The 25,430-nt window shown below is 43.7% G+C and overlaps 2 protein-coding genes and 1 long non-coding RNA gene across 5 annotated transcripts in view; 2 read left to right on the top strand and 1 right to left on the bottom strand.

Moving 5' to 3' along the window:
- The window catches only part of TIMP3 (TIMP metallopeptidase inhibitor 3), a 39,865-nt gene extending 34,974 nt beyond the window's left edge, over nt 1-4,891 (top strand). The window contains exon 5 of the mRNA XM_056341794.1: nt 370-4,891. Within this exon, the coding sequence (XP_056197769.1) occupies nt 370-567 (198 nt within the window). The 3' untranslated portion in view covers nt 568-4,891. The remainder of the gene's footprint in view (nt 1-369) is intronic.
- The window catches only part of SYN3 (synapsin III), a 201,146-nt gene that overhangs the window by 126,156 nt on the left and 49,560 nt on the right, over nt 1-25,430 (bottom strand). For both annotated transcript variants that reach the window (XM_056341791.1, XM_056341792.1), the window contains exons 6-7: nt 15,723-15,879; nt 7,854-7,943 (exon numbers count right to left, since the gene is read on the bottom strand). In XM_056341791.1, the coding sequence (XP_056197766.1) occupies nt 7,854-7,943; nt 15,723-15,879 (247 nt within the window). The remainder of the gene's footprint in view (nt 1-7,853; nt 7,944-15,722; nt 15,880-25,430) is intronic.
- The window catches only part of LOC130150649 (uncharacterized), a 37,486-nt gene continuing 28,595 nt past the window's right edge, over nt 16,540-25,430 (top strand). The window contains exon 1 of one of the 2 annotated variants that reach the window (XR_008822315.1): nt 16,540-16,617. This is a non-coding gene — a long non-coding RNA (uncharacterized LOC130150649). The remainder of the gene's footprint in view (nt 16,618-25,430) is intronic. The other variant, XR_008822316.1, reaches the window with a different exon arrangement.

Raw genomic sequence — 25,430 nt, 5'->3', positions numbered from 1 at the left:
AGAATCATTTGCAGGTGAATGAAATCAGGTACCAGAGGCTTGGCAAGATATGTCCAGCTGTGTTCCTGTGTAAACATTTTGAGTGCCTAAAAGCTCACAGGCTGGCAATGGCACTAAGATTTTTGCACATGGCCCCAGGCCTGCAAAAACATAGACATAAGCTCAACTCTTCTGCACCTGAAAAGCCTTTTTGACTCTGGAATTACCTATGTATGTGAAGCACATGCTTAATGAACTGAGGCTGAATTTTGGGTTAGTAAGCAATGTTTGAGGGAGTGGAATTTTGAATCCCTTGTCTCTGGTAAAAAGACATTTTGTATGATGTTGTCTTTCCAAGAAGCCTCACCTGATTGCTCTTTACAATTGCAGATTAGGCCCTGCTACTATTTGCCCTGCTTTGCCACCTCCAAGAATGAGTGTATTTGGACAGACATGCTCTCCAACTTCGGCCACTCAGGATACCAAGCAAAGCACTATGCCTGCATCCAGAGGGTGGAAGGTTACTGCAGCTGGTATAGAGGATGGGCACCTCCAGATAAAACGATAATCAATGCCACAGATCCCTGAGCACGCTATCCCTTCCTTATCTCCCCTCTCCCTTACTTGTGGCTGATCTTCCTTTGGACACTAACTCTTACCAGATCATGATGATGACAATGAAATTAGTGCCTGTTTTCATGCAAATGTTAGCACTTCGAACACTTAAAAAAAAAAAAAAAAACCAAACAAAAAAAAAAGGAAAAAAGGAAAGAAAAGAAAAAAGTCTGTGCTACCTTACTGAATTTGTAATCACCTTTTCCATTTTTTGATACCACTCATTTTGATCAGATGACATTTGGGAGCTTACTTTTGCACACCAGAGGGAAAAATGGGAGGGGGGGGGAAAAAAAGAAAAAAGATGGAGCTCTTGCTCTCTTACATGTATCATTAGCTGTAGCAATATAATCTCTATTTTTTTAGGAAAACAAAAATCTAAAAACTATGCCAATTAGGCACTGTATTCTTCTTACATGCTGGCTTCCCATCACCCCTCCTCATGCACTATGTGCTGAAAATATGTAGACAAATCTATTTGAAGGAAAACAGGTTTTATTAATCAGATTGGCAAATGAAACAAACTGAAAAGAAACCCAGCCTAAACTCTGGAAAAAATGACATCCAAAAGAAATCCTCCTCATGGGAGAGATTGGCAATGTGATTGACTCCAGCAGTGGGAGAATCCACCTGGTGTGTCTGACCACATCATCTGGTAAAAGCATTGTTGACTGATTGTCCTAGCTAATTCAGTCAGCGTGAATGCAACAGCACATTTGAAGTTCTGGCTTTCCCCAGAGCAAGAGAGAGTATTTTGTATTTTTGTTGTTGGTTAAAAAACAAAAGCCCCATCTCCTATGTTTTAAGGAGGTAAATCCACCTACAGCAGAGCAGATGAAGTGCTGTGCCATCCTGTTTTGAGCAGCATGGGCCCCTGAAATTTTTGCAGCTTAGCTTCAACAGCAAAAGCAGCTTGTGAACACCTTAAACCAAACAGATAGAAAAATACCAACTATAATCAAAGACCTGACTATATCAATCACATGGAAGAGGGAAAGGGGAGACTTGCTAGAGCTCTTAGTATATATTAAAAAAAAAAATCTATTGCCAAAATAGTGTTTTGCTGAACTAAGATGTATATACACATAATGACATAAGCTATTTTTGACAGGATGTGGAATTTTTTGGTGTTATAAACAAAAGAATGGTTTGATTGCATTTTAAAGACAGAAATATTGACATTCCAAGTCAGTGAGGTGTTTTTTAAGATATTGAAGCTCCAGTGTATCTGCAGTAGTGGCTACAGTCATTGTTTCCTCTGTATCTCCTTGCAACACGGTTCCTCCCCTGCAGCTACACTAGCTGCATTTGTTTATATAGTGAAAGGAAGTGTGTGTGGGGGCTAGGCAAGGAAAAGTGGTCTCCTAATAAGTGCTGGCTGGAATCATAAAGTTTCAGCTGTCCAGAGGTTTCCTTCTGTGTCAAGTGCTGTGTTTCTTTCTAGGCACTGTTAAATGTAGCTCTGTGCACATGCTCATACCATGTCCTGCAGTGATGTGGGAGGAGGAGCCTTACTGTCTTGTGCTTTGCTGTTGACTGGAGAAGTTTTTTTTCGTTCTATTTTGTTTTTTATTAAGAAAACTATAATATAATTTTTTCTTATCAAATAAAAGTATTTTAAGTTTTAATGATGGTGAAGAAGGGGTGCTGACAAAATGGGTGACTGAGTTGTGGATGGGGAGGGCTTGGGCAGGGAGAAGATTATGCTTAACTTCATTTTTGTATTATTATGATTATTTATCTTAAGTTTCCATGTATCTTCAGTTCATTCCACTTAGAAAGCAGAGCTGCCATCAGCAGGAAAAAGTATTGCAGTGATTCCAGCTAGGGGCGATAACAGCATTTTATAGTCAGTGACCTCAATTACTAAAGAGTTGTTTGGGACCTCTTTGCTAAATGGAAAGGAAAGGGTGTCTGAGATGGGCCCTGATACTTCATGTTCCTTGTGTGTGACCAGAGCTCTGCCAGACATACATCCCCTGAAATGCCCCATTTACTAGATGAATTGTTGGAGTAAAAATCATGTAGATTAATTTTTAACATGATCTTTAAAGGGCATTTTAAAGAGTTGATGTAAGAGGTGCCTTGGTCTGCTGTGTGTTTTTTGGTTTGGTGGTTTGTTTTTTGGTTTTTTTTTTTTTTTTTCAGCTGCTCTGAGTGGCAACGCAGCACAAAACACATTGAAAGCCTGTTGGATTTTCCTGTGGTTCAGGCTTGGAACACTTCTCAGAAGTTCTCTTCCCTGTGACTACTCCTAAATTATGGGTCGGAGATGAGAGGGAGAGTAGGGTGCTTCACAGCACCCATCATAGGATCAGGTGGAGGGTCAAGATATTGCCCCTTTTGGCAGAGTACAGGGTTGGGCTTTGGGCGCAGTGGAGCAATCTCTGTTCTAGCTGTACACAGCTGACAAACTCTCTGAGGGTCACTGAGGGCGGAGCGGAGCCGGCCTCACCACCCTCACTGTTTGCATCGTGTGAAGTCGGCACTGCTGGAGATGGCCCTCCTCAAGCTCAAGGCAAATTTGCAAAGCTGATACGTCTTTGAGCTGCAGCCACTTTTCACGGCTTTGGAAGGCTAAATGAAAATGCCCCTCAGTACAGTGAAGTGTTGATTTGAATTTCCATTAAATTGCAGCTCTGCATATTTTACCTGTCACTGATTCATTAGCTAGCTGAGACATCACAGTATTGCACTCAAATTATTGTGAAAATATTTGCATTCTAATACTCTTGAGGACTTACGTCCCTAAGTAGGATATAATGTAGCTATGTGCTTTGTAAACAACAAAACAGCAGATGCATTACCAGAAAATTAAGTGTATTCCCTTTCTATATTGCAGACGGTAAAATATTTCTGAGATGCAGACAGACAGACTGGCAGGGGTAGGGTTTTGATAGCAAATCTTTTCCCCTTGCTGTGTAAAGAAACACTTACTAAGGCTTTTAAAGATGTGGAGCCAAAAGGAGGGGGAAGAATCCAGTAAAAATACATTTCTTTTGGGAGGCTTCTTAATTGTGTTTCTGTGTATGCTATCAGGGACATGTATTTCTTGGGCTAAGCTTCAGCTTGTGCTTGCATAAAGAACCTGACTGAAGACTCCCTTGAAGTGGGAAGGAGCCGTCAAATATATTGAACAGGCTCTAAATCAGACTCAAAGACTTCTTATTTTCTGTCTGCTCCCTTTTATTCTGTCTTTTATTCGTGCCTATGGACAAAACTCTGTCCCTCATTACCGCAGGCTGTTCAACGTGTGGGAATGCCAGGCATGGCGATGTGAGGAGGCAGGTGTGAAGTTCTTCCCAGAATCTTAGGCTGTGGAGCATACAGTGCCTTGCAGCAGCACATAAATCTTCCTACCACCTCTGACATGCTCCTCACTTCACCCCACAATCTAAGACCAGAGGAACTGTCAATGGCACAGCTGATGTGAGCATGACCTTTGGACATGTACAAGATGAGACTTCCCTTCACCTCCCCTATGCTTTAGGTATACCAACGTTATTAAAAGTACTTTTAAAAAGTGCACAGCTCATTTCTAAACTGTTGCTGTTCACTTTCTTATTTATAGATGTTCTTCCTTATTTGCTTGAAAGCGTTTTTCCCTGTGAAATTACAAAAAATACGAAAAATATATTGAAGGATTAGGAAAGATTGGATTTGATTTTCCTTTTCAAAAATGTTACATGGCCTTTTAGGTAGGGCCATTCTAAAACCTAAATACATTACTGTATCCCATTCATATTTAGTCAGAGTGAAATGGTACTTCACAGTGATGAAAAACACACTGTTGTGTTTTTTACAGTAAAGACTGTTTGAAGTGAAGTCCTCCGTGGGAAGAAGTTTTCATTCTTTCAGATGGATCTGAAAATTTATCTCACAATGTATTTTATAGCTTAGAAGGGCAGAACAAAATTGGGGCACTGCAAAAATTTTTTGTCTTTTTTAGAATAAGTGGCTTTTGGGGCTACCAGTCTTGAGAAAAATCCACTAAACATTTGCTGCTGCTTTGCCTGTACTGGCTTCTCCTTTTCTGACACTGTCCTTCCTTTGTAGACCCACTCTGCTGTTCCTGATAGTCACGGAAACCTGGGGAGGGAACCAGACCCGTGTGAAAAATCTTATCCAGAAGGAATGTATTTGTTGCTAAATTTTCTAGCACTGTTTACAGTTTTCCTCCATGTTATTTATAAATTTTATATTCAGTGAATGTATATTGTCTTTTAAGGTAATGTTGCATAATGTTCACTTTTTATAGTGTCCTTTTATTCTAAACAGTAAAGTGGTTTTATTTCTATCACAGACATTCTGTCTCTGCTTCACTTACATTAGTTTCTGTCCACTTCAAATATACACAAATGGATTTGCAAGTGGATTTATTCATTTCCTTCCCTTTCTTGATACCGTTTTATTGGGCCCAAAGCAGATATTCCACCTCTGGCAATTCATGTGCTTTGGCAAAGATCCCTCCAGCAGTCCCTTTTTTTTTTTTTTTTTTTTTTAAGTTTTTAAGAGGTTGATGTCTCTAAGAACTATTGCTGGGGTCGTAAGCCCAGGAGAGGCCGAAGGTCTCTTTTGAAGTTAATGTGTCCCACTTGTTAATTTGCCATAGGGGGTCACTGCAGAGCAAGGCAGTCATTATGGCTGTCATGTCGCACCAGTAGGGCCTTAGAAGAACAGTTGCCAGATTGCTCTTATTTCCAGTAAACTGTTCACTGGAGGGAGGGTTGAAAGGTACATGACCATGGCAAAGGGAAGAGAGATTAATCTTTTGGATCTTTTCTGCCGTGAAATGTCAGAGCCTTGTGTCCTCTCTTTAGGGCTGGTTTAAAGTGCCCTGTTGTCCTAAGAAGGACGCTTCAGAAGCATTTTCAGCTACATTAAAATGTTCACAAAAATGGGCCTCCTATTAGAAATTCCCTTTATCTCACTTTTACCTTAGGAAAATCTCTATTCTCTACACGGATGAAAGAATTAAATGCATTTTTGAATCTGTTCTATGTTTTAATCCAAAGGTTTACGAAGTAAGCTTTGGAGAGTTTTGGACATAGAATGATGAGGATCTCTTATGTGAGAACTTCATTGCTTAAATTATATCACATTGCAAAAAGGTAAAACTGTAACACGACTTATAAACACTTCCAAGGGGTCAGCCATCAAAGGACCACCACGTAGTTTATGAGTGCTAACCAGTACAGCTTGAAAATGCCTCCAGGAAAGGGAAGAAAAAGAGTGGGAAAGGGGGATCATTATATTGCTATTTGACACATGGAGAAGCTGATGCACAGCAGGCAAGCAGCTTTCATATGTACTTGGTGGAGTGATGACTGCAACGGAGCTTGCTTGGTGTAAGCACTTGCCCTCTCAGCCTCTCACAGCCCAGGGAACTGTGAAGGTGCACCCAGCAAAGATCTCAAAAAGTCATTCTGTGAGGCAGACCCCCCCCCCTGGAAACGGCTGGCCTGAATTTGATGAAGCAGATTGTTGCTTGTATAAATGTTTGGAAAGTGTCTGATTTAAATGAGATTACTCAAGCTTGCATGTCAACGATAGTGTTTGAGTTCAGATGAGATGCCCTATGGTTTAAAAACTTTCCTGTATTATTTTGGAAGTGAGCAACAGCATCTCCAAGTAGGTGCTCATTTATAAGGACGACATGTATGTGAAATTAAGATCAGTGCTCTGCTAAAACAAGCTACTATGCTGGTAATATGCATTTGCATACGGAGGAATCAAGAACCAGATTTCCAGACAAGAAAATAATGCTAAAAGATTTAGCTAACATATCTGCAATGAAAAATTTAATCAAATCTTCCAAAGATATCATTCCTGAAGTGAGGATGAGACAAAGTCACAACTGTCCTGAAGCATTACATATGTTACAAAACTGTCTATAAATTAGCAGGAATTAAATGCAACAGGATTTATCAACTAATTTGTCTTAAAAGTCTGCAACAAACTGTCACATAGTGTTTAAGGACCATCTATTTCTTTATGTCTTAAGTAATAATACAACTCATACCACTGCATTACTTGGGTGCCTCATAGCATTCATGACTGTACGTACCTTCATGATGTGCCTGTGAAGTATTGAAGTGGTGTTGTCCACACAGCATAGGTAGAATGAAGGACTGGCATTTCAAGGTATTCAGTATCTAGTGAGCACCCATGGATCTTTTCACAAGGATCTAAATGAGACTTCCTTTTGAATTCTGAAGCTCCCACTAGGTGCCTATATCCACCATCAGGTACCTACACCCTATTATGTATGCATTGTGGCCCAGTGTTGCAACAGGCGTGTGAGAAAAGAGGGGTTTGAATGTTTTTGAGCCCTGGTTTGACATCTCAACAACCTTAACCTTCAGGCTACCAATGCTGCTCGAGCTCACAATGAAGTGTGGGAAATAAGCTCAGCCAGCCAGCGGATCACACGGGGAGGTCATGGTTCACACAGGGTCTCATCAAAGCCTCAGCCAGGTAAGAAAAGACACTGATTCATGGATATAAGTTGGGAGCAAAAATTCAGGAAGGACTACTCATCCTTTTAACCCAGGGAAAACAAGAGACGTGAACAGTTTCAAACAAAGCCGCTCACTTTGCCATGTTCTCCAGGACTAAAGGCACCTATGCAGATTTCTTTGAAAGGTGCCCTAAGCCTTTGGTAAGTGCCCAGCAGCCACACAGGGCACTGAGCGTTTAGTTGTTGACAGGAAGACTAGACCCCAGAGCCACTGCGCAAAGGAAACTTTACAAGCTGAAACAAACTCTTTTACAAGAACTCCAGTTTACTTTGAGTACCTAGTCAGGCTGATAAATGTTTCATGGATGGCAACCATATGACAGATCACGCTAAATGATGTTGTGAAACAAACATCTCTTACGGCCCACATCCCAAATCATCAATGTATTTTAAAGAATTGCAGGAGGAGAAAAAATCCACTTTATGTGAATAAAGTGATTTCTTGCTCTAAGGGATGAGTTTTTGTTGACTAGATTTTACAATGGATTTTTGCTTTGATTTTGAGCCTGTTCTCATTGTTCACTTTTTCAGGGTCCATATGTGACCTGGGGGAGAGCTGTGCAAGAAAGGAAAGAGGCTCCCAAACAATGCTATTTGCATTTTGCTTTTTAGCTAGTAACTATCCTTAAATAAAATTGAGACTCTTCCCAGCATTCCCACTGCCATCTCTTGTGCCCAACTCACATTCATGGCTTCTCCTCCATCCATGCTGGCATCAGAAGAAAGCAAAAGTACTCACCATCTGCTTATGGCTTGGGAAGAATGTTTGCTCCACGAGTGGGAACTTCTCAGGACCCAGCGAGCTGAAGATCTTAATGAGCTGAGAGAACTTGGGGTGAGGGAGGGGGAACAAAAAACAGACACACAGTGGGTGTCAGTGGCTTATTGTGTAACAGGTAAGTGCTTTCTGATACTGGTGAAGAAGGTGAGAAAAATAGGTTATTAGGTCTTTCACATCTTGCTTTCTTGACCTGAGAGTGGCAAGAAAATAGGAAATTGCTGTATTTACCCAGGGCCAAGCCAGCCTGTGTACACAAACCTTGGACTAAGAGAGCAAAGAAGGAGTTCAAGAGCCAGGAGGGGATGGGTTTGGTGGTTACAGATCTGCTATGAACAAGCTTTGCTTTCGCAATGTGGCTGGGGAGAGGGTTGGGGGGTCTTCTTGGTAGAGGAAAGGGCTCAGTGGAGTGACCAGGCAGGAAATCAGTGCCATCACTCCTGAGCAGAGACAAAATAAATCAAAACTGTCCCCTGGACCTCTGCCCCACAGCCAAAGCAAAGCAAGTCACGTTTACCTATTGTGCTGAAGGGAAGGAGAATTGCTAAGGGACAGAGATGACAGGAGTTGCCAGTGCTACCTGGTCTGAGTGTTAGACCAAGAAAGCCTGAACCCACCATCAATCATAACTGACATTTATTATGAACCAAGGGTTTCCCAACAGCCCCACCATGCATGACAGGAGAACGGGGAGATCACCTACTATCCCTGTGCCAGCTACCAGTGAGGTCTGGGGGAGGCACCAGTTGGTGAGGATGGTATCTAGAGAGAGCAGTATGTAACATCAATGGAGAAAGCAGCAGTGCTGGTATTTCACATACAAGGGCCAACATTTGCAATTGTTCCCACTTGTCACATGAGCTTCACCATTGTCACCACTATCATCGCTACTATAAACTGCTTATCATTCAGGGTTGTGCCCAGCCAGACACAAAGCTCCCTGTACTAGGACTGAGTTTTGATTTCAGTTCAGGTACCAAAACCCCAACAGAAGCATAGCACAGCAAATTCCTGCTCTGCTTCAGCCATCTGTGAAGGGACCAGACTATTCTGCACCTTGTCTGCAGCCTCCCTGTTCAGTTTATCATCGATTAGCTGGAGAAACAACCCCAAACTATGAAAGAAACTTAATAACCATGACAGAAAATGCTGAGGAAACAGGATATACCAAAGAGAATAAGAGGTGATACATATTCCAGAAACCTTCACGATCTCAGGAGCAACTTAGATTCTGTACGGTCACACATCCATCCATCCTGCTTTTTCTCTGAAGAGGTACAGCCCCATTACCACAGGCTTTTCATGAATGTTAAGAGAATAGAATGATTGGGGATTGCTCCACAGGTAAGAATTTTGGTTCATGCTGACCTGGTAGGTGTAAATGAGTTCCCCTATTTGTAAAGTGATTTAGAGAATGAATTTAGTTTCTACCCCCCCCCCCCCCCCCCAAGAATTTGGTAAAATCAAGTTAAGAAAGTCCTTCTGTGTGGACCAACTTTTACTGTAAGTCTTTTACACCAGTTCCTTCAGGTTCCCCATCAAAGCTAGGCCTGCATTCATCTTGAAGGAGATCTTTGTGTCACCTGAGGGAGGTTAACACACAGATTAAGGGAAGGAGAGAGACATCTAGGGAACAAGGGAAGGGAAAGCAAGCCCTCTTTCTTCCCAGCAGCATCAGCTGCCTAATCCTACATGTTCTAAGTGCTACTGAACAATGGCTGAAGCCAGTAAGTGTACCAAATCGCAACCCCAAGGTTACACTGCAGATAAAGACGGAGCTACTGAGAATGTTTTCTGCTGAGTAGCTGTTAGGGCTCCTGTCCTGGTTACTGGGCTAGTCTAAGCAAAAGCATTTCTGTATAAATTAGTGGTAGAGAAGAAATACCCCTTTGGGAATTAAAGGGTGGTACGGGGATAAAAAAAAAGCAGCCAGTGTGCAAAAAAATTAGGCTGCAAGGAGTGTGCCAGAGCCAGGCCACAAGCTGAAAGGGCAGCTGCCAGCAGATTTGCAGACAAATGCAAAGAATCCTCTTCCTAATCTCATAGGTCAAAATGTGACCTAAATTTAAATTTAAGAAAACCCAGAAAACATCAAGAGGCGGCATATCTCATCACTAACACCACCTCCCCCTCACATGCATCAGCAGATAAGAGGAAAAACTCCCCATGTAGAATAATTGTTGTTGGCAAGAAGGGTATTGATGTTGGGGAAGGAGGACAGCTTGCTTCTCTTAACTACTTGCACTAGCCCTGCACATCCTAGAGAAGAAAAATAAAGCCCTGTTTTGAGTAGCAAAGTGAGCAAACAGGACTTACAAGTCAGAGTGAGACAGAAACAAGCTGAGGAAAAACACCCTGGCTGAGAGCAGCACATGTCCCTTGCTGTGCGTGCATACAGCTCTGGTGGACCATGGATGCTGTGATGTTGGGGCGACATATGTTTATCCTAGGTAAACAGCTTAAAATAACTGGAACAACTGTGCAGCTGACAGACAGCATCCTGACTTGTTCCTTGGGCTTCCTTTTGAAGCATATAGCTCTTGGCGGTTGCTGAAATAGCAAGTGTTTCAGATGGACAGGTGAGAGACTCAGCCATCTGGGAGCCTCAATGGGCTTGCAAAAAGGTCCGACTTCAGTATTGACCCTCATGGGAGAATTCCCTCTTTTTTTTTCTCCAGTTGTTAGGGACAGGATATTGGCATAGAGACACCCATGTTAGATGGTTCAGCAGCCTTGTAGATACCTGATAGCAGGGCTCAAGTAGCACCTCCCAGTGCATTTTAGGTGGGTAGGAATGTTAATGTGAGCAGCTTAGCTAGATATAATTGCCCCTTTCACATTTTGGTATCAGTTCTTACATTCTGTGGTTCCACTGGTTTTAGTGAGGTTGCATCCAGACCCCAGAGCAAGAAATGGGGCAAGGCAATGTGGCATGGCCTGGTTTTAAGTACCTGAAACAGGTACACAAGCAAAATGCCTTGCCTAGCTGGTTGGACGTCAGAGTTAACTTGCAGGGAGTCTTTACAGAGAAATAAAAAGAGCCATTCAGAGGATCTCAAGGCCTTTCGCACATTTTGAAAGTGCCTACATCATCAGGGAACCTATATCCCTTGACAGTGAATAATAATTTGGCTGGGAGTCTCTTGGACTCTGTAGGTGAATGTCTTCAAGATTTCATGTTTCCTGCAGGCTTACAGATGCGAAAGTTGTCTTGCAATTGTGGACATTGACTGTATGGACTATGACTACTGCTCTGAGCGTTGATCCCACTGTATTTTGTACGGCAACATTTCTAACACAAATTATTATTAGTGGTTGAAGTGTTGTGTTTAGTGTGCTTGTGGTGTTATTTCTCAATAATTCTGGGATCACCTTAAAACTTAGATTTATTAAATATTTTAAAAAATATTAATGTATTAAAATATTTAATATTTTGAGTTATTAATGTTTCTGTGTGTAGGACCCCCTGAATACTCTGTTTTTCTTTCAGAAACGCCTATTTCAAACTATGCCTGTGTTTAATGCAAATTTTAACCTTCAAAGAAATTTGCGTACTGCAGTATTGGAAACCTGGTGGATGTCATTAAAAAAATGGGGCTGCACATCTGAGTAAACTCAAACCCAGACTCAGCTGATTGTAATTAGAGTTGCCGAGGAAAAACATTGTCGCAAATTGCCAAGGAAAAACAGTCTCAATTCCATCCCCCTCCACAAAATCATAAGCATTTCTATGAAATGGAACCATTTTTGGAAAAAAATAAAAAAGGGAGAGTGAAAAGCACATCTCCCAGGCGTATTGAATTTCATTTCTTTATGTGTATCAACTCTTTTCTAGGTCCAAGAAGTTTCCAGTACTCTTGTTAAGCAGATCCCTTATTTCAAGATGCCTGTTTTGCAATCAGAGTGGAACACTCACTGAAACAGTCCATCCCCATCTCTCATTTCCTAGCTATCACAAAACCAAAATTTTCTGATTCTGCTGCCAGTGAAGCTTTCTGCACTCAGATGACCCACTATCTACCTGAGCTTCAACCTGATAAAATTTCAGTGGTGCCAAATACCATCCCAGATCCCATCTGAGCTCTTAGATTACTTAATGCATTACTGTCATTGGCGTGGGGAGGCAGTAGGTAAAGGAGGCATTGTGCAAACCTGTTTTAAGTGTTTACAAGTGGTTTCCTTGACTCCTCTGGGAAGGATGTCTGAGCCAGCTGTATTCCCCTTGAGGAAAGCATGGCACAACCAGCCCCAAAATAGCTAAAGCCAAGTTACTGGCAGAGCCAATTTCTCCCACACTGCCTTGCCAGCACTGCTTTTTCCTTTTTTTTTTTTTTCCCCTCACTGTTCTGAGTTCATTTCTCTTCTTTTATCTTAGATTCCTAAAAATAAGCCTGTTACATCTTGAGGCCCCAGCACACCATCAGAAAAGTAATTACAAGGCATGAGTGGGAAAACGCTGACTAAACACTGACTGACTCAACCCCAAAATCAGATGGAATAGACTACACGACTGTTGTCCTCATCAAAAGCCAGTGTAAATGCAGAAGCTTTTTGTCTGCTCAACACACTTGTGTGTGTAGGACCAACTGTCAGGAGCAACGCAAAGGTGTTGTAGTGAACCTGTTATCAATCCCTTTCTTCCCCCCCCTTTCTGTTCCCAGCAATCCTTGTCATCCAAATGTTAACTGAGGTCAAACACACATCAACCCCACCTATACAGTGATGGAAAAGTGAGACTTTTCTCACTACCCTCACTACTGCACTGCAGCATTTTTGGAAAAAAACAGGATCTTGCTTTTGGTCTCAACAAACATCCCAAATATTATAAAAGGGGTGAGAACCGAGGCTATTATACTGGTACCTTTTTATAAGAAATGAGTTAAAGCCAACACTGCACAGTCATGGAAATTAAAGCCAGAGTCATTACAGAGCGGAGCTAGATTTGAACTACCAGTCAACACACTGAAGACTCACAGGATAGTTATTCCAAGGAAAAGACAACAGCAACAAAAGACTTAATTAGGTAATAAGGAATAGGACAGTTACCACTTGCTATAAACATTCTGTCTCACCCCAAGTTAAATATGTACAATGAATAAAGAGAATTCCTAAAAACATATCTAAAAGTTTTCCATGGAGGCATATTGGAAAGTTCCCTGCTTCGGACCTAAAACCATACAGGGAATTATTTATCCTGGTGTCGCAGCATCAAGCAAATCAGCAAGCCTACAACAAAGCTTTACCATGGGTCAGATTCTACTGGCCATGCTGTTTTTCCATCCTCCAGAGAGCAGAGCAGACCAGACCACACGGGTCCTTGTCACACCTAAATCCAGATTCAGGCTCCTCCTCCATCCAATCCCTTCTCCCATCCTCCTCAGGGCTATTTAACCACTTTGCTGGAATGAGATACAGCTGCACATCACCCATGTCAACCAACCCACTGCCTTCGTAGCAAGGGCACAGCTGCATAGTATCAATGTTAATCAACCTATGGCCTTCATTCCCCTACGTTCTGGGAGCATTGGTGAACAGAGAGGGCACTTTGGGATGAAACTGCTTGGAAGATCCAGATATAGCCTTCAAAATGGTATCAGCATCTGACTTCTTCCTGCAGGTGCTATTATGGCCAGCCTTGCTCCTGTGGCTCATGGTGGCCCCAGTTCCACTCCTTTGGCTCTCCTGCTCCTGCAGTTCCTGCTGAATTAGAGCTGGTCATAAAACAGTTCTGGGGAATGTTTACAAACTTTGATTTGGGGCTGAGAAAAGCCGGTGATAATATTTTTTTAAGGTTTTCTGAGATTTGTAGGTGACCCTGCTAAAATTTAAAGAACAGATGAAGGGTGGTCCCAGTGCAAAATACCAAAATTCTCCCCAGGAGCTGACTGAGCCCAAGGTGTTTCCGAGGTGCAGTCTTTCAGGTTCAATGAACCAACTTTATGATAATCTTGTGTTTCCTTCTGCAACTGCTGAAAAACTCTAGTGTGGTGGGTTGACCCTGAGTAGATGCCAGGTGCCCACCAAAGCTGCTCTATCACTCCCCTGCTCAGCTGGGCAGGGGAGGGAAAGGCTCATGGGTAGAGGTAAGGACAAGGAGATCACTCAGCAGTTACTGTCATGGGCAAAACAGACTTGACTTGGGGAAAAAATGGTTTCTCTTTTATTACCAATCAAATCAGAGTAGGATAATGAGAAATAAAACCAAATCTTAAAAACACCTTTCCCCCACCCCTCTGTTCTTCCCAGGTTTAACTTCACTCCTGATTTTCTCTACCTCCTTCCCTACAATGGCACAAAGGGACGGGGAATGGGGGTTGCAGTCAGTTCACACGTTCCTGCTGCTCCTTTCCCCTCAGGGGGAGGACTCCCCACACTCTGACCCTGCTCCAGCCTTAGGTCCCTCCCACAGGAGACAGTCCTCCACAAAATTCTCCAACATGAGTCCTTCCCACAGGCTGCAGTTCATGAACTGCTCCAGCATGGGTGCCTTCCACGGGGTGCAGCCCTTCAGCAACAGGCTGCTTCAGCATGGTCCCCTGCAGAGTCACAAGTCCTGCTGGCAAACCTGCTCCAGCCTGGGCTCCTCTCTCCACGGGGCCACAGGTCCTGCCAGGAGCCAGTGCCAGCATGGGCTTCCCACAGGGTCACAGCCTCCTTTGGGCATCCACCTGCTCCAGTGTGGGATTCTCTGTGGGCTGCAAATGGGTGTCTGCTCCACCATGGACCTCCATGGACTGCAGGGCACAGCCTCACCATGGTCTTCACCACAGGCTGCAGGGAAATCTCTTCTCCAGCACCTGGAGCGCCTCCTGCCCTCCTCCTTCACTAACCCTGGTGTCTGCAGAGTTGTTGCTCTCACATTCTCGCTCCTCTCTTCAGCTGTTGTGGTGCTGTAGGGTTTTTCCCCTGTTCTTACAATATGTTATCCCAGAGGTGCTACCACCATCACTGATGGGCTTGGCCTTGGCCAGTGGCAGGTCTGTCTTCGAGCCGGCTGGCATTGGCTCTATTGGACGTTGGGGAAGCTTCTAGCAGCTTCTCACAGAAGCCACCTCCATAGTCCCCTCTATCAAAATCTTGCTATGCAAGTCCAATACAAGATGCTTTCCTCTTTCCTTCTGCCTCTTTCCAAGGTCTTTTTCATTCTGTGTTCTTTTTTTTCCTAGACCTAGGTGCTGAAGAAATAATCTCTCGACCTTTCTTGCCTTCCTTTTCAGCTAATTTCATCACAGCAAAGCACCACCCAGAAAAAGTAGGAAAAGAACACAAGAGAAGACAAGTGCAGTTGGCACTTCTGCAAGGAATGGATAATCTTAGTGTTAGGCTGAGGCACCTGGATACCACAAGTGTGCATCCAGTAAAAGATGTTAGAAACAGCCTAGTTCAGATACCTTCTAAAACAGTGAATATTAATGTTTCTTTTAAGGTAGCTTTACTGTGTTTTGGTCAGGACAGAGAAGTACTACTATTGATCTGATATTATTAATCTATTACTGTTCATCTACTCTGCCTTGTAAGAAATCTAGGTGTTGCTGTACTGTTAGCTGTTTGTGACACATTAGAGTCTGGGATAGGAGAAACATCCTACTCAGGGTGAGCAAAATAACACCTTGACGTTACTAGAGGCTGATAAAGGAGCAATGCTAGTAGTTTTGGTTTTTTTTCCCCCTGAGAACTCCCAGCTGGATTCTGAGAGTTGTTTAGATGGTGGCTTTAACTTAAAGAGATGAATTCCTATGAAACAGACTGGGAGCTGAGTTTGGTGCGTTATTGGTACCAGATTATCTGCTTCACAGTGTTGGCATGCAGTAGAGCTGGATTGTCACTTACCACCCAGGGCTTGCTGCAGAAGTTGTAGATGGAGTAGAGGGAGTTGACTGAGTGGATGCCACCATACTGGAGGCCGATGATGAGCCCACGGAAGTCCTCTCCCAGTGCCATGCTGTAGGCGTGCTGCCGAATCAGGACAAAGTCTGGCTTGAAGGACCTGAAAGAGATGAAGGGAGTGACTGGTTGTTTTCAAATGTTCAGCAACGCTTCTTGCTCCTTTTCCATTCTTCCCTTTTCTTTTCATCAATACATGTTGCTCTTCGTTGGGCCTCTCGTCACGGGTTGCTTGCATTAGAAGGTAACAAACCAAAGAAAACCCACCCTAGTCATTAAAAAAAGGAAAAATCCAACAAAGCTGCAAGTGTGAGAGCATAGAAACAGGCCAAACATTTCCTGCAGTTTCCATGTCACTCAGGCATGCACAGGAACAAGCCACAAACAGAGCCAAGGGTCATAAATTCACTGGTGGGGGATTCTCTTTTCTCTCTAAAAGCTTGGCCATATTTGGCAACCGTTGCAATGTGCGACGCAGATGAGGGAGCAAGTTTGTTTCCTGATGATTGAACTCGATATTGAAGCAATGCCCAGTGGGTGGGAAGATCATAAGGGATTTCAAAAAGCTATTGTACACATCCATACATTGACATACATTCCCCCTTTAATCAGTTTACTACATACGCAGCACATCCGAGGCTCTTATGGCTATGAGTCAACAAGTAAAGGGCAGGCATGGTAATGATTAATCAATTGATCAGATGAGCAGAGCCCCTCATCCAGTGATGTGACTCACAGTGTGGACTTTCAGAATATTATTTAGCAAGACTACAGCCGGGACTCCTATGGTTCAACAGCAGCAGCTCTCAGCAAACACGCAGAAAAGTGAGGCCCTTTCTAGGTAAGCCAACAAGCAACGGATTATCTTTCAAACAACCAGATTTCAAAGATGCAGTGTCTTTGGAGACACATGGGGATCTCTAGAAAGAGCAGATGGAAAAAAACGTTTCCCAAACTGGAGCTCAGCAGTTCATTCTTGAAAGCATGGAAGGGGCTTTTCTACTGACTCAGGGGAGTATTTTATACTTTAACAGAGGTTGCATCAAGGACATTGGAAATATTTCCATGCTGTATTGAAGTTTTTCAGAGAAATGAGCTCTGTATCCAGGTCCCATTACTTCACTACCCTCGAACATTTTCCCTTGCTAGGAGACCATAATTTCTATCCTTTGGATGTATGAGCTGGAAATATTTCGGGTTTATAGCCCCTATTTATTTTTCCATCATTCTGTCAGGGAAACCCGAGATGGTGACTCTAGGCCAGATTGTGGCAACAAACACTGTATACAAAACCCAGAGCCGCCTTGTTGTTTTAAAGCTGTTCATTTTATTTGTTGGCCTTAGGGTTTTGTTATCACCTGAGACATGGTGAGGAGCATGCTCTGCTTTTGTGATGCAAGAGGCCAAGCTTTGGAAATGTTGTAATTCCCTCCCATGGAGTATTTTTAAACCCAGGCATGTTCCCTAATGTACTTGGCACCAAAGGTGGTGCTTTCCTCCAGCAGCGAGATGCATAATGAGCATCAGGAGGGCTGCGCTATCACTTACAGCTGATTTATGGACCTCCCTGGTGTCAATGGGGGTGAGGCAAGCGGTGACTCCCTGCTGAGAAACAGCAAGTAAATACAAACCTTGGAAAGCTTGAGCTGCCCCATTCTGCTGGACTTGCCACACAGAAAGTACCCCAGAGGAAGGCACAGGTCCTCAGGAAGGATTAATCAGCTTCCTAGGACCTGGGCTTGTGAGTAACTTGCTGAGTTACTAAACAGTTGTGGTGCCTGGAGGGCTGGGACCTTCAGGCACATCCCTCCTTCATTCAGCTTTCTGAGCGTATGAAGAAAACGGTCCCTGTTATGGCACAAGACTTTCCCCACACTTGGCTTAGGGAACAGCACTGACTGGGGCTGCAGGGTAATTGTTCAGACCCTTTCCTTGGTTTCCCTGGAGGAAGCAGCAGTATTTGCCCTTGAACATCTCCCCCAACACCTGAGGTGGGGATGTGATGCTGTGGTGGGGATGATGCACGCAAATAAGCATGGCCAGGTCAAGTGGGAGGACACACAGTGGCTGGAAAACTGCCTTCAGTGGCTTTACTTCTGCCAGCCAAAAGTTTAGGAAGAAAGCTCTTGTCTTTTCAGATCCTGGCAAAGGAAGAGTTTCTCAACTCAGAAGATGGACACGAGAATACAGAATTAATGTGGAAAAGCCTATTCTCAAAACTGCATCGTGTAGGAAGGCAGGGCACTTTCTCATGCAGCAGATGCTGCATGCATCTCTAAAGCTAAGGTGGACACTGAATCCCTGTTTTGAGCCACGGAACAATGAGGATGTTCCCATGGATACTGAGAACAAGGCAGAGGAGTGCAGGGCCTGGGACTAACTTCGAATAAACATCAGCTGGAGAGCCCTGGAGTCTGTGAGACGTCTGTAACGGAGAAACAGACACCAGTGGCAAAATGCAAGGCGAGGGGCTAGGAAGGATAGCAGGCAGTAAAAGGGAAATGAATAGTCATGGTAGGAGTGGTGACATGAAAACTGAGTAACTGGAGGTACCAGTGATCTGGGGAGAAAAGAGCTTAATTGCTTCATGTGAGGATTCTTGCTTTTTTGGTAGATTACTTTTACAAGCTACCGCTCATTCTCAGAGTGTAAAGCTTAAGTTAACAGAGCGAGCCTTGGATTTGGAATAGCTAGTAGCATAACAATTTTCTATGCTAGTTCAGCTCAATCTAATAATATCTCCCATGCTGGAAAGTTGAAATCCTTGGCAGATAGACAGGTTAGGCAGAAGTCCCACACTTCAAACACCATTGCCAAAACTTTTGGGTGAGCCAAACTCAGTAGCACCTACTGTGCTGAGGTCCTAAGCACCTGAGTCTGACAGGATAGGAGACCTATGGCAGGAGCACATACCTTCCCTCTCCACTAGATCTGTCCAGCCAGTGTTTAGATGACCATGAGCGTTCTTGAATAAAACTGTACCTAGAACCCTGCTGAAGACAGGTCATGAGAATGGTTTGGCCACAGACAGAACACAGGTGAGCCCATTCAAATATCTAATTGAAAGTGAGATGGGATAGGTAAATGGAGCTAAAAGTAAACCACAGATTTAAAACGTGTTGCTAATAAGCTGTGCTCTGCATGTTGGTGTGGTGCCCTTCCTGGGCTGTGTGGCAGATGCCTACCTGAAGTCGTGGATCTTCCTTAGCATGATAGCCAGATGGATGAAACTTCCAGAGGAAAGCTGGAGCCCATCTTTGGCCATAATCCTTTCACAGAAGCCCTTTCTCAGAGCCCAAGAGCTCAGTTCTTATTTAGAGTTTGGCTCCTAGCACTGCCTGGCAAAATAAAGGCCACTAAAATGCACGTAATGTGTTCCTAGAGTGGTGTAGAGATACAAGAATCCTTTGTTTTGTTTTGTTTTGTTTTAAAAAATCCAGAAGGCTGGAAAAAATTCATTTTCAGATTGAAATAGTTGGTGAGATTTCATTTTCCTCTGGAATGGAAAGATGCTTTCCTTTCAGCTTGTGTCACCGCAGACAATGACCTCTGCCACACACATCACGAGCCTTTCAGTGCCCCGAGTGCTGCATGACTGAGCTGGCTACCTCCAGAACGAAGCAGCCCCACACAGGTTCCTGTGGCTTTTCTGCCTTTGCAGTAGTTGCCTCCTTGTCCCAGATGCTAGCCAAGGCACATGGCAGCTGCTCAGCTCACCTCTCCTCCTGAAAATTGAGATCAGCCAGCAATTACCAGAGTCAATCACCCCCGGGTGATGACGACTGCCTGGCTAGGAAGCTACTAATGCTGTCAGTCCGGAGCCTGGGCTCTGATACTGCGGTGCAAGATGCTTGTTTGCATTTAACTAACTCTTTTTCAACTCGTTCCAATGCATTTCAGCAGTCTTTTTCTTTCTTAGTGGTAAAACTACACTTTAGAGACAAACCTAAGTATAAAGCCTGGATCCAAAATACTTAATCGGAAGAGATCTGATTGCAGAGTATAATTTCTTAGGTTGGACCCATCTACCCTTAAATCTGTGACAGCATTAGCTGTCTTGGAAATAGTCTTAGGAATGAGAGAATGTAAAACAATTTAAGAGATTCCTGATGTTAAATATGGAAGTTAAACATCTCAGGAGCAGTGGTAGCTATTCTGGTGACCATGTGTCTAACTTCTCTAATTATGAGAAGAGGATCAGCTCTGAAGGGATCTCAATAACACTCCTCTGCAGAAAGCAGGTCCCCAGCCTGCTTTAGGCTAGAGATGATGACAGCAAATCCTGCTTGGAAGTTTCATGCCTTGAAGAGATTTTCTACTTCTTCATTCTGTGTATAGCTATAACTCTGGCTTGCTACATGGTCCTTCAGGTTTTCTCACTGAATCGCAACAAGCTTCACAGGCGTGAAAAGAGAATACACAAGAATAGACACAAGAGTATATTATGTTGTCAAAATACCTTTTAATGATCCCTTACACTGTGAATAAGCACCTGAAGCCAAATGGTAGACCTGCTTTATACTTTAGCACCATGGTGGGTTTGGACAGGTTTTTGCCCATGCTGTGGGAGGATGGCCTCTCCTGCTCTCTTTCTTAAAGAGTGACAGCCTTACAAGACACTTCATCCTTCGTGTCAATGGAAAAAGATCTTCCCTGGACAGCGAAGATGCACATCCTCATTTCAGGTTATGTCTACCCTCCATTATTTGAGGAGGCTTTATTCAGTTTTCTGACACTTCCCAGTGATCAACGCATTTCGACTAAGTTCTCTACCAAAGCCTTTCCTATTATCTGTGTGGCACAACATGGAGAGAAAAAAAACATGTAATTAAGCTATATGATACAAAAAGCTTTGAATTATTGACAATTAATGGAGCCTTCAGGCAAGCTTCTGAAGCAGAAGCCCAAGATGTAAGTGGCTACAACTGCCTGAGAAGTGCAATAATCTCTCTGAGAGCCTCAGGTGTCTGAGAGCTGACAGAAAGTGGCATTTACAAATAGGAATAAGTTCTTTTTGTGCTTTACTTGGGTGTTAATAGTATTGTTATTACATTACTGAAAAGTAATATGAGATCTATGACATATTCACCTATTATGATGTTAGATTTAATTTTATGTTGGATGCCATACTAAAGTGTGAAATTTGCTAAGAAGAAGATCTCATTTCAGTCAAAACCTCATGTCATATTTTCCACAGAAAGAGCTAAACCTGGCTGAAGTTATTTAAAGCAAGAATGAATGTGATTACTTATATGAATAAAGTAATGCAGAGTTGGGTTTAGAGAAACAAGGAAGTAACACAGAATAAAGAATGACTTCTCTTTACCAGGCTGGAGGAGAGGAGCAGGGGGTCTTTGGGGACAGAGAATGGCTGGGGAAAAACCATGGGGTGTGGGGGAGATCAGTGTGGCAAAAGCAGCAGGAAGCAGGAATTGTGGTTGCATTAGAACCGCTACCACTGTACGCAGGTGAGAACACCCTGGGAGATGCTCTGATTTGCTTCTCAGCCACAGACCAATGGTCAACGAGCCATAAAATCATGCCACACACTCTCCAAACTGTACTATGGTGGTCTCCTAAGTCTGCCATATATATGAGCCCTGATTATTGCAGGGCTAACTTTAAGGCGACGTTAGGTCGGTCAGGGTCTTTTCCAGCCAAAGTCTGAATATTCCCAAGGATGAAGATCCCCTAGTCTCTCTGGGCACTTTTCCCAGTATTTGACCACCCTCACTGTGGAAATTTTTTATTTTTAAAAGATTTGTGTCTAATTAGAATTTCACCTGCTGCAACTTGTATCTGTTTTTTTCTTTTCCATTCACTGCACACCTTCAAAAAGAGCCTGGCATCATTTTCTCTACACTGTCCTCAGATGCTGGATGGCTGTAGTGGATCCCACTCTGCTTCTTCTTACAGACTGAACAAAGGCATTTCTCAGTCTCTTCTTGGACATCTTTAGTCCAGTTCAATGAGCTTGGTGGCCTTTCACTAAACTCATTCCACTTTATCAATGCCTTTTTTGTACTGGGGAGCTCACAGCTGGACACAGTACTCCAGATGTGAATAGTGTCTCATTAGCTACACGCTTGCTAACACCACCCAGTCAGCCATAGGGCTTCTTCCCTGTGAAGGTACACAGGACCTCCAGGTCTTTTTGTGCAGAGCTGTTTTCGCTCCAGCTGGCCCCCCAGCAGTACTGGGTTTGTTCCTCCCTCACTGCAAGACTTTGTGATTGTCCTTATCGAACTCCATGAGGTTCCTGTTGGCCCGTTTCCCCAACTGCTGAGGTCACTCTGAATGGCAGCACTGCCCTTTGGAACATCTATCACTCCCCAGCCTCCAACTTGTCACCCATGAACTTGAGGCTCCATGCTGTCCCCCATGTCCACCTTGACCAGCATACTGCAGGTGCAGTAGGGCTTGGCCCTTCACTTCTCTCCATTCCCTGGAAGAAGCCTTAGTAAAAATGCATGTTGAAAGGAGACAGATTAAGGCAGCACTGGGGAAAAAAAGGCTGATCAAGACTGAAACAATCTTCAACAGTCTTTAATCATTCTTGCATTCAGTCCAGGATTAACTAATTAATGAGTGCTCTAGGCCCTGGCAGCACATTTCTTATTGGAAAGAATTACTGTAAATGCAGAAAGAGCCAGGGAGTAGTTTAGTCTCTGAGATGCTCCCCACCCTGGTCTGCTCAGAGTGACTTTTGCTTTCTGGCAGCTGCCTGCACGCCAAATGTTTTCCCAATAACTGTCAGCATCCTGCCTGCACGTCGGCTGGGCGCCAACTGCTGGGGAGGTGAAGGGGGACATTATTCATCTGGGAGATCAGTAAACCCCAAAGGAAGAAGCAGGCCTCCGAGCAGCTGTTTAACAGCAGGAGCTGAGGTGGAAGCAACTGAGAATAAATATGTAAATAAATACACTCCAACGTCCCTTTTTTAGCTTCTGCTCAAAAAAAAAAAAAAAAAAAAAAAAGAGGATGGGGACAGGTAGGTGAAGAAGGAAGAGATATTAGTGAAAGATGATGGTAAGTCATCCCCCATGTGGGAATAATTGCTCAGTTTATGAATGTTTACTGGAGGTGTTAAATTGCTTCATGCGTAACTGAAGCTTGCCAGGGTCTACCCTGTCCGACACCTTGTCCCAGCCCATTGTCTCCTCAGGGTATTTCAGTAAGGGACGTGGTCATTTGGCACGTTGGTGTTTTGCCTAAAGTGCACTCTCAAAAGCGTACATGCTGTTACACATACTTCTTCATTACGTTTACAGATTACCATGCCATCAATACAAAAATATTGCCCAAATGTTGTTCAGTGTTAAATATATAGCACATATTGAACTATACCATGTGGCACATTCTGTGAATCTTGGGAGAACCATGCACTCAACATATTTTTCCATCTGGCTTCTAGAAACCTAAAGTCTCCCAATCAGTTTCTCCCATTTTTTCTCCCATCTGCAGCTTCACAGAATCCTTCAGAATTTTGGTTTGGAAGCAACAAAAAAATTGGAAGCATTCTAAAAAAGACTGAAATTAGATCAAAAGTCAAATTAAAAAAGATAGGGACTAGACAGAGCCTAGGGAAGACAAGGAGCTGCAAAGTGACCTACCGCCTACCAATACGTCCTACATCAGTGTCCAGGGACAGCAGCAACTCCCATGACCTCCCTGGATATTCCCCCTGTAGAAGAACTGCAAGAAACCACCAATTCTTGTGAATGAACGGTCCTCTAGAGACAAGAAAGTATCCACCTCCTGGCAATATGCAACTACTGTGTGGTGAGAAAGCATGGCCTCAATAGGTTAGAAACCCTACATGCCTCTTTCGGAGATCAGCTTGTCAATGGCCCTGTGGGGTGGGTGAGCCTACTGGGATGGGAAAAAGTGGACTGGGAAGAGGACAGTGTCCTCACTGGACTTTATAGTCTTGCATCCTAGAGCACGCAGATCTTTGTTAGCCAGCGTGCATATCTCCTGGGGTCTGCAAGTTCTGAACAGTGGGAAGACACTTGCTGCTGGGCTGGCCAGTTGCTTCCCACTCCTCCCATGTAAAAGGATTTACTTCCTCATGCTGTGATTGTACTGCATCTTGCAGTGCAGAAGTCTGCTTTGGGAAAAAGCACTTTCAGGTCCTGGTCTATTTGGGATGGTGATTCTACAGGCTGATGTCCTGTTATCAGAGCGCAGAGCATAGTAGAAGCACTGAATCAGCTGGAATCAATGGGAAAGTCAGTGTTAATTAAAAGAATGAATGGGCTTATATGGAGGAATCAGAGCATTCACTGACCCCACCATTACTGCAAATGACAAGGGCTTATCATCCAGGGCAAGCAGGGTGAGACATGGATCTTCTTACATAGACCAGTCAAATTCAGGCAGGCCTGTAGGACTAAACACCACTCCACGGCAGAGATCCTTCCCCACAGAAAGGTTTTGTCCATGGTGCTCAGCTCTTCTTTGCTTTGCTGACAGTTTTGTCACCCCTCCCCACTTGCCAGGGCCATTGCTCCATGCAGGGTCCTCAGTATTTCAGACCCTGGGCATCTCCTGGTCCATCAGCTCTTCTCTGTACGGTGGTATACGGTGTCTGCATACCACACTGTAAGTGGTATGGCCACCACTGCGGTGGGTCCCGTGCAGACACACAAAAATGTGCTTTCTCCCCTGGATGATCAGCCCCAATGGCAAAAAAGCCAGCTCCACAGGGAGACAGGAGATGAGAGCAGTCTGGTGCATGATTAATTTATATACTCCAAAGTCTGAAATGCTCCCAAAGACATTAGTATTCCCCATGTAGGAAAGCTGTCCAGATTTTCAACATATCCCTGTCTTATTCCCACGTCTACTGGAATTAATAGCTGAAGGCTTGTAAAGCCCAAAAGGCAAACACAGGGCTGCATTTAATCTAAAGCAGAGGCTGAGATCATAGTTTGGGAGTCTAAGTGTTGTTGTCAGAAGCAGAGAGAGCCCAAATTCTCATTTATACTAAGACACTTTTATAATATGCTGAAGGCGTAAATGCACCTCAGAGTGGGTGCACTGCCAGCACTGCCAGCCTCTTTGCATTGTGGAAACATCGGAATGAAGGGCCCTTCAGAGAAATGAAGACAAGGGAAAATGAAAATCCCATTCCTTGCATCTAACCCGAGCAGATGTGACACAGGCCAAGATCTGTCTAAGGTAAGTTAGACTCCAGACAGCTCACTCTATCTGTGTGTGTGTAGGGCAAAAGGAAGTTGTGCGTGCACTGGAACGAGGATGAAGAATCCACCCAAGTGTTTTAAAAGCAGGCATCAGCCCATGCTTGTTTTTTTTTCACACTGCTTAGTGGTCCAACCATCGCACCCAGAAATTACTCCATTTCTCTGTTGAAAGGGTTGTTAAGTTGGTGAGGGATTCTTTGCAATGAATAAGTGTCATTTCCTGCTTCCCATATTTAACTTTTTACCAGGCAAGCTCTGGTGTCAATTTTAACTGAAGAAGTGCTGGGGTAACAAGGACCAATGTGTGGGACATTCCCCCCTGCCAGCCCTGTCTGAGCCCGATGCTGCTCCCGGTACCTAGCTCATCCCCTTCCACTGTCCTCAGTCAGGGCACACGTTACAGGGCACTGAAATAAGAAAGTGCTTGCTAGAGGCTGCATGAGATACT

Source organism: Falco biarmicus, chromosome 5 (genome assembly GCF_023638135.1).
Source record: "Falco biarmicus isolate bFalBia1 chromosome 5, bFalBia1.pri, whole genome shotgun sequence".
Classification (NCBI taxonomy): domain Eukaryota; kingdom Metazoa; phylum Chordata; class Aves; order Falconiformes; family Falconidae; genus Falco; species Falco biarmicus.
Note: the sequence above shows the minus strand (reverse complement) of the source record. Positions and strands in the feature narration are given on the sequence as shown.